The following is a 9,739-nucleotide window of genomic DNA, read 5'->3' on the forward strand; positions in this document are numbered from 1 at the left end:
TTGTACCTCAGTCTTTTTCTTTTATTGGATACCACTATAAACACAAGGGAGCACACAAAGCACAGGCAGTTCTAGCAGTCTAACCTACTGGTAACTTGGAAGAACTTTCCAATTGGCTTCATCTGAGAATATCAGCCTCTTCATAGTTTGGCCAGCCCATAATAGGATCTCTGCAGGTAATATACCTAAAAGGAAGCAAGGCTCTGAACATACCTAAAAGGAAGCAAGGCTATTTATAATGTCTCTTTTGTAAGATATATGCCTTCAGGACCTCAAATATTGTAAGTGTGACTATAGCTCACCTAAATCAATTTTCTTAGTCCTCTGGAACTCTGCAACAAAATCATGAAAGGTAGTTATGCCAGGCTTCACACTTGAATTATCCCTGCAGAAAAAGAATTAGTGAGGCAGGGATTAACATGGGCCTTGTGCTCTCCTTCCTCAGAGAATTGCAGTAGGAAGATGCTGGGGGCATTTGCTTAGGACATTGCTTTCTGCATATTGCTTCATCAGAAACAGCATGGTGGGTTTTACATGAGGCCTTTACAAGGATGATTTTTAGAAGTGCTAGCTGGAGAGGCAGGATGGGCTGCCCCTATAAATGAAATTTGAGTTCATAACCGTGCCAAGTGTTGCCTGATATTTTGGAAGTTAAGAGATTGTACTCTTTAGAGATTGCACAGTACTCTGTTACACAGGTCTTTCTTTCAAATCCATTTTATTAGGCAAGTAAAAGTACAAGAGAAATGAAAGATAACACACAGTTATACTATTGTTTGACAGCACACTTAGCTCCCTTGCAATTGAAGCAGGCTTACCTCATGCTGCTGGGGAGCCTAATGGACTCTTACAGATTCACCAGAGGAAAGTGAGTCCTAGCTACTCTCTCTTATCTCTACCCCTCTACCATTTTTTATGTCCAGGTGGCTCCCTTTGCAGCCCAGCAACATGCATCTGATTGGCCACTGACCTGACATTGCCCAGTAACCTACATCTGGCTGGCTATCAGCCAGACACTGTCCAGGAACTATTTACAGAAACCCTAACAACAAACATACAGATTAACTATTTATAGATCCTTGCAGGCTACCGCTGGCAGGCAGCTTAGCCCCTAAATTGGAGTTTCACCAAGTAAAAGGGTCCTCAAGACGCACAAAATATTTAGGGGAAAAAAAGCTGTGTATGGCAGAGATGTGGCTAGGAACTGACTGTCTAAATCAGCACACCGGTACTTACACCTCACTCGCCCACCCCTAGTTATGCTACTGATCATGGTACAGTGCAACTTGGTATTACCTTCCATTCAAACTGTACGCTGAAATGCAGTGGCAGATGCAGAGAAGGTGCAATGCAGCTGCCCTTTGCCAGAGGGTCTGGCCAGAGCACAGGGTGTGAGCGCTGCCACTGCCATTCAACCCCTTCTTTCCCCTGCTGCTGAATTGAGCTGGAAGGGCAAGGGAGGAAAAGGGTAAATGCTGCTTCTTTATGCCCCTGGGCTCTGGAGCCACCCAAAAGCAGGAGCTTCAGTAGGAACTGCACTGACCAGACAGTGGGTGAACTCAAGAGTTCACTGCACATGCTCAGTGTAGCTAAAGGGAGTATAGTGAAAGGGAGCAACACACCCCTTGTCTCATTCCTGCATCCCCTACTGCTAAAATGTTTTATACAGTGAAATACAATGTCAGTGGTTTTCAAATTGACCTGTAAGGTATAGTGATGCCACATCAGTCCACCTTCAGGTAGGGATCATTGCCCAGCACAGGGCTGTTACAAAGTTGACACATAAAGTCTTTCACCAACTAAAATCCAGAGTACTTCTCTCTGTATCCTTATACATATGCTTCCTTTCACTCTTTGTCAAGTACTAATTTAACTGCAACAAAATCTGTAGGTAGGAACCAGAACTGGAGTTTTAGTGAACACAAAAGGTGAGCAGAAACAGATTGCACAGTGATCTGGAGAATTTAAAGTGTAGGGGTTGGAAATACAGACTAGTAAGGGTGAAGTTCTTGACCAAGATATGATAATTTAGGAAAGCATATTTTAAAAGAAGAGCTTTCACCAAGAAGATATGTTCATCATTAAAGTTAATTTTTATATTGTCTATGTTGAAATGATAGTGAGGGGTGTGTAGGATCTAGATAGGAAGTTTGAAAGGGAGGCATGTTATAAAGAGTATTTTGTTTCAAAAAGAGAAGAACTTAGAATCACACACTTAACACAAAATTAAATGGACTAGGCAAAGAAGAAAAGAGGTTTTCATATTAGATTTAGACTAAGAGGGAGAGCTTTTGAGGAAGAAGGACACGGAGAGGCTGTTCATGTATGGTAAAAAGATGCAGATCTTTTAACATACTTGATTAAATTGTTTGAAGGGAGAAAATGGAGGCTGGTGTTAAATTGGGGGTAGGATCTCCTGGTACAGTATAACATGAGAGAGACTAATGTAAATTCATGGAGTTTTAATCCAAACCCCCCCCCCCCATGTGTTTATGGTACTGGGGTAATTCAGGAAACAACCCGAGGAAACTTTTTTGTAAGACCAAACGCATATCCTGTACCCTTCCAGAGCTGATGGTCTATTTGATTCAAATTCTAATACCCCCTTCACATGCAAAAACTGACACATGTGAAAACATACCATAGCTGGGAACCACTTTTTCTTAGTGGGAGGGTCTATTTGATCTTGAACATTAAATGAGAATTTCTTCTTTTGGGGGTTTCTCTTTTTTCTTAAGAGATTGGCAGTGAGTAGGAAAGGAATCCGTTACTAGAGAGGCCTTTGGTGTACCAGGCACAACATCTGCAACATCAAAGAAGCATAGCAGTCTGTATTTAAGAGATGTGTTTTGGTCTTTTTTCCAGTCTTAGTTTCCAGTGGCACATGCACGCAGCAAGCACTGCCTAGAGGTCTGCAGTCCGGCTCTTGTGGGCAGTAGTTCTGATTGTTGGTCCTGCAGTTTCTAGCCTGGGACATTCCTCACACCACAGATTTATCTGTGTCACTCATTTCTTTTCCCACAGGATGTAGTGGTTAAGCCACCGTGTTGTTCATAGATATTTTACAGTGGTGTAAGAATGGTTGTTATAGGATCTTACCAAGGATTAGCTACAGCCCCATAAGGTGAGAAAGGAAGTGATTTCATCATAGCTGGGTGACATAGCAGTTAGGACTGCAGGATGTTGTAGCAGGGAACTGAAGTGGTTCCCCACAATAAAGTAAGCAGCCTTTTTTTCGTAACCCCAGCAACAGTAAGCCTATGTTGTAGAAATTTCCATCCTTTTGAGCGTTGTGTAGTCATAGGAGAGGAAATCAGTAATTATATGTGGTAGTTTGCAGACTCCTCATTAGAAGTTCCCCAGTTAAGGTTCAGAAGTCCACAGAAGAAGTTTTTGATTTGTTTGACCACCACAGGACTATAAAAATCCCTCTTATTCTGCGGCTGTATCCACAGGAGTAGCAATGGATTTCATCATCTGCTGTTAATCAGGAATGTAATTCTAGTTGCATCTTCCTTGTGTGCAGCTAGCTAAATAAACTGGCATGTCTTAAACTTGTTGGCCCAATGTACCACCTATATTCAGGATAAACCCTTCATGTTTCCATTCGACCATTCGCCAGAGGACTTTTGCTTTGGCTAGCCCCCTTAACATGGATCTTTCATTTTGGTTTCTAATAGTATCCCAGCAATAAACTTTGGAGTTTCTATTTTGTTGTTCTTGTTAAATTTTAAAGATAATTGTGTTCAAACTTAGTCTTTCTAGTGGCTGCTGTCTAGAGCTTCAAAGAAGTCATAATGTTGATTTTGTGCTATCTTCATGCCAAAGATGTTGATTACCACAAACACCAGGTTATAACGTAATACTAAGAACAGCCCAAGGTGAAATTGGGCTGAGGGAAAGAGAACCCATTTTAAAAGGTGAAATGCAGAAAATAAGTGGCCAGATGTATTGTTTTTATATATTTTCTGTCTTTACAAGGGTACTACAGGAATTAATTTGGATTGTGGTTTTCAAACAAGTCTAAGGGAGTTAAATACTTAAAATGCATTGTAACAAAATGGAATTTAAATGCCTAATGCCATTAGTTCACTTTGAAAGCCTCAGTCTAAGTATCTGTAAAATTCTCTGAAGACACAAATTTGTGTAGTAACTAAGCAGTTGTATTATATTTTCTGTTGAATCACCCTGAAACCACTTGAAACCAAATGAGTGATGTGTACAACATCTTCAATTCCACTTCACAAGTTTTCTGAATGAGAGGTGTTATATTTCCAATGTTTACCTCTGTACACCCTTCTATTCCTAAGATGGCAGTGAGATAATTTTGTCAAGTGCTACAATGCACTGAAACTTGTCAGCTCACACCATGCAGAGCTTCTCAAGGTTATTGCTTTTACTTTGTGCAGCCAGTGTCCCCTCCCATATTGAAGTTAAAGTTAAATCTCCTCTCCATAAATCATTCTTTCATACATGATTCCCAGTTCATGTAATAATTTTTCTGAAAAAAGTCTTATTTGTTATTATTCTCAAAAATCCAGATCAGAAATTCCAGTGTAATAGAAGAGATTTAAATCTGTACATTTAATAACAAAGAAGGAAATTATTAAAAACCAATCAGTTAAATACAATAAACACAGTAAGCTCAGGGAAAGCTGCCATCTTGAGAGCTAATAAAGTCCTGAATAAGTCCCAAGTACTGTCCGATAGAAAAGAACACTGAATTTTTCTGGCTGAATTGAACAAGTAAACTTTTGTATCATTTCCTAATTGTAGAGAGTTTTTTAAGTATAATTTAGTAGTAACCTACTGTTAACCCCTAGTTTAAACACTAAAACTTGCCTGTAACAGCCTTTAAAGTCCTTGCTGTTCTCACGCAGTCAAATGAAATCTGAATTCTCAACCATTAGAAGGATCATTAAAATCACAGCTTCCACTGAGACACCATTCAGCTATGTAGAGCGTGAAACATTAATAGGAATGTCTACAGATAACTTGGAACGGTCATTTAATGCATATTATTATTTTACTAGCTCTTCAATGATGTAATGATTCACTGCAAGCCCGATAAGTGGCATGAAACAGGTACATAGGACAGATGCATGTCTCAGGGTTGGCCCTGTGGACTGGATTAGGCCCGCACTGCCACTTCTCCCTTCCAAATGCTGAATCCAGTGCCCATGGTGCTTGCTGTAGCCAGTCCAGAACTACACCATACATAGCACCTGTTCCAGCCAGTCCAGGGCAGATGCCATGTGCAGCATGGGTCCCAGACTGGCTGGAGTGGGTGCTGCAAGTTGCACAGTCTCCAACCAGTTACAGCGAGCAGATCTATTATGCAGGGGACCGACCCACAGAGTCCCTTTCCTCCCCACCCCCCGCTTCCCATTTCCCTTCCCTTCCCCTTGCCCACTTGCTGGATCCGGCACTCACTGTAGCCAGTCTGGGGCTGCACTGCATGCAGTGCTTATTCCAAGACCCATCCTGCATATGGCCCCCATTCCAAACTGGTTGGAACAGGCATTGCATGCAACTCACATCCTGGAGCAAGAGCCACATGTGCTGGATCTGGCATCCGGAAAGGGATCAGATGATGTGACACCATGGGTTCCATATGTGGTTAATAGTCTGTGTAGAAAAATTCCTTCAAACAGTTGTTAATTCTTTTCCTTTTAATTTATGTAGTTGTATCTTGTTTTTGCATCACAAAGTCATAATTAGGAATTCCCTACTGATTTCATACAGCTTGTTGTTTTATGAATTTCCATTATCTCCAGTTCAACTTTTTTATATACTAATACTTCTCACCTTTTAATCTAGGAAGATTTTTGTCTTCTCAGTTCTTTTGACCTATGCGCATTTTTCTATTTTTTGCTTTATCCTCTTTGAAAACTGAATTTGACATTCCAAACTAAGAATGTATTTTTCTTCTAGAGGTTAGGTATATATTATGGCATTCTTAGTATTTTCAATGTTCATTTGTCTTCCATATGTTAATATGCCTTCACAGCTTGTTTGCTTTTTGAAGAAGTCAGCATGTTTAAAAGATGTTCTCACTGAGCTGTCCACTGTGATGTCAGTGCCTTTTTTAAAGGTATTTAAACTGAGGAGTTAGTTTCCATATGTATGCATGCAGAGTGCAGTTCTCATTAGAGGCATTTTAGAAAATGAAACAGTCACAAAGCAAACTCGGCTACCAAATTAAGCAAACCGCACATACCCTCCAATTTTCATTATTTTTTTATGGTTATATTAATATGTAGTATGTTGTGACAACAGAAATTACTGTGTTCTTTTCATATTTACAAATTTCATGGAGTTTGGCATACATAATATAGTGTGCAGTGTTTAAAGGTGCCTTTTTGTCTGTTCCCTTTAGCCTTCATGTTTATTTTAGAAGAACAAACTGAGTTTCTTATGCTTTGTTTTTCATAGACTCAGAATCGCATGAAGCTGATGGCAGATAACTATGAGGATGACCACTTCAAATCCTCATCCCATTCCAGTCAAACCAACCACAAGCCCTCCCCTGACCAGGTAATATTTCCCTCCTTTTTTCTTCTGAAATGGTTTTTAATTTGACTATTTTGAGCCAACTACAGCTTTTCCTAATGCACCTGCAGTACCTGGGAAGAAAAATTATATTCCTTACTGAACAAAAATGATGGAAATTTTTGCAGCTGTTGCATAGACTGTGTAGCAGATCTTTCTAAAATGCACAGATGTTTCCAAGTAGTAAACTGGGTGTTGGAGTGGGAGGGGGAAGAGCCAGCAACAGTGTTAATATTTTGAATATCTCATAAAATGTAAGGTAAGAATTGTCTCCTAACATATTCAGATTCCAGTAACTTAAGTCAGCATTCATGTACTTGGAATAGTTGTGTCATTCCTCCTTTAACTCATGAGAAGAATAATTTATTATACTAAATGTCCTGAATTGATTCTCTCCTTAAATAGCAGGGAATTTCAGTCTGGATCAGCTTCCTAATCTCTGGATTCTGTGTGAGCAGTTCCTTTCATTTCCCATGAGGAAATACTAGCTTCTATGCCAAATGAGCACAGACTACTCCCTCAGAAACTCAGTGGGCCATGAACTGAAAGAAAATCAATTTGCCATCTCCAAAGCATAGTACAGCTTCATGTGTCATTTGCAAACACAGCCATGGATTTCACAATTATCAGAGGGATTACCTATCCCTTGAGTAGCTCAGGACATGCCAGCCTAATTACAAATCCATGTTGAAATCTCCCCCTTTTCAGTTTAATTAAAATATTCACAAACTTTAATCACTGCCTGGACTGCCTTGCAGGAAGGAATGCCTTGCACCTTTCTCAGTCCTTTGGTTTGATATAAAAAGGGAAATGATGACCTTCAAAGGAAGCTGCAAAAGACAAGGGTCTTTTAAAAGAGTGGATCATGGTAATGGGAACCGAGAGGAGGATGACCCTGGAAGAAGGAGGGAACAAAAGTGTAAATGCACATATATCACCCCAAAATCCTTATCACAGTATCTCCTTTCATATCTATGAGAGACTCCTTCTTAAAACAGTATGAGAAAAATGTTAAGACAAACATGGATTTCTCAGAAGGATAAAAGTAATGCAAACAGGAATGAGTATCTCATTTCCAAACATCTTTCTAACCTCTCTTCCCACTGGCTTGAGGTTACAAATGAAGAACCTAGTGAATTCAGTGATTTGAGTCCTCCAAGACATTCTTTGAAGATGTCAGCCATATTTTCTTTGTAAGAGGAATATCAGTCTTGCAAGTTAATACAGTGGTTTTCAAATCTCATTTTTGAGTGAAAGTTTATCCATCCTTTTACACATTGAAATTCTGTGATGAAACTCAAGATGTTTCCATAATGTATATGAGAATAAAGGCAATGATGGCTTTAACAAGGCTAGAACAGAAAGGATTGCTAAGAGAAATATATAAAGAAGCTTTTGCAATCATCTCACAATGGAGGACAGTTTGCCTAAACACATTCTGAGAAATTGAGTAAAACCTAAAAGAGAATTTAAAAAGCTGTTTCCAGTTGTTCAAATTATTGGAAGGTGATGTAGCAGAAAACACAGGGAATTGGAGACCATTCTTTCCTGCTATTAGTATTTTGTACATATGTGTGTGCTTTAAATACTAACCAATTCTTTATTTCATTCCCATGCTGCTCTGGGGCTTTTTCCCATTGTCGTCTCTCAACCAATAGGATGAGGAAGAGGGTATTTGGGCATAACCAATCAGATGCTTTAGTTCAGCCATTTTGTTCAGAACGGTGAGAATTTACTTTTCTTACCAATAGAAAAGTTTACCACAGTCACTCTCGCATCTTGCTTTTGTGTGGTTAATGAAACCTGGGTGTGGTTTTTTTTTCCCTTTTCTCATGTGGTTTATGCATGTGGATGTTTTGTATTTAATTTTTGTGGGGGGGGGGGGGTTCATTTCTTATGTGTTTTAAAAATCAAGCACTTGTTTGAAACATTCTGGGGAGAACTTTCCAGGGCATGTAATTGAGTTTATATGCAAAGCAATACCCTGTTTTTTGTGAAAGAAAGCAGAAAATGGGACTGGTACTATTAGCCTTTTGGTGGGAATAATTTTCACTCAGCCCCTTTAATTTAACAGGGCAGTTTTTGCTGTGGCCAAATCTTTTTTTTTTTTTTTAATTCTGGTTGATAATGGATGAGCTCAAACATAACAGATTTACCTGTAGATTACCAATTTTATGCATGTGGAGCTATCCTGCTAAATTTACCTCCAGATGAGTGACCCAAACCACCAGGTAGTCCCAAAATTTAACTCAGAAGAGCTGACTGCTGAAAACAACTGCTCAGAACAGGAGACTTTTAAAGAAGTAAATAGAAGAAATATAACTCTCCCACTTATCTCTACACTTCCCCAAGTAACTGCCAGGTACCTATCTGCCACTGTACAGGTCAGCCCTTCCCTTTCAAGTCAATTGATTGGAAACTTAATCCAGCTGGGGCAGTCAAACTTTAATTTCATGCCTTGGGGTTTGAACTGACGAAATCCCTTTTGTGGAACAATGGTAATATAATTAATGCACACTCATGGGCGATCTCACATTCCTTTTGAGTCACTTCTCTTGCAATGCTTGTGTGTTGGTGTATGGTGTTATTTTTAAGATAATTATAATATTTCTAAAGCACTTGCTGGACATTGCCAATATGAAATGAAAGATGAGGTAAGTTGATGGTAAAAAAGAGGAAATCATTATGAAGGTAGGAGTCACTATGATTGATATTCATCCCAGAACTAAGAAAAAGATTGTTAGCAAACATGGGTCAGAAGATCTTTCCTTTTGCCCCCTATGAAATGCAAGAGGAACAATTCTAAGGCAATAAGTATACTTCTTCACCTTTAGGGTTGTTGGTTGTAGCTGTGTTGGACTCTCTCTATACCTGAAGAAGGGTGTTTGTGCCCAAAAGCTTGCACAGAACAATTTTTCAAACTATTTAGTTGTTCTAATAAAAGATATTAGGCCTGTACGAAGCTTTGGGTGGTGATTCGATTCGGGTGGTGATTCAGAAAAGATTCAGCCCAATTCAATGACCGAATCGCGAATCCAAATTCAATCAGTGGACCAATTTAAAGGTCTGAATCGATTCAAAGCTCTCTGAATCTTTGGAAGATTTGGAAAGGTTTGATGATTTGGACAGTCCCTGGTGGCTGCAGCAGGCAGCTGCAGCTGGACTCTGAGCTGGTAAGTAGGGGGTG

General features: G+C 39.5%; 1 protein-coding gene across 6 annotated transcripts in view; it reads left to right on the forward strand.

Annotated features, from left to right (window-relative positions):
• ERC1 (ELKS/RAB6-interacting/CAST family member 1) overlaps positions 1-9,739 on the forward strand; it is a 539,371-nt gene that overhangs the window by 471,318 nt on the left and 58,314 nt on the right. For 4 of the 6 annotated variants that reach the window (XM_019515532.1, XM_019515527.1, XM_019515529.1 and 1 more), the window contains one exon: positions 6,436-6,537. In XM_019515532.1, the coding sequence (XP_019371077.1) occupies positions 6,436-6,537 (102 nt within the window). Of the gene's footprint in view, positions 1-6,435; positions 6,538-8,210; positions 8,277-9,739 lie in introns of all 6 variants that reach the window. The other 2 variants (XM_019515530.1, XM_019515531.1) reach the window with 1 other exon arrangement.

Source organism: Gavialis gangeticus, unplaced genomic scaffold (genome assembly GCF_001723915.1).
Source record: "Gavialis gangeticus isolate Ggan-Ray unplaced genomic scaffold, GavGan_comp1, whole genome shotgun sequence".
NCBI lineage: Eukaryota > Metazoa > Chordata > Crocodylia > Gavialidae > Gavialis > Gavialis gangeticus.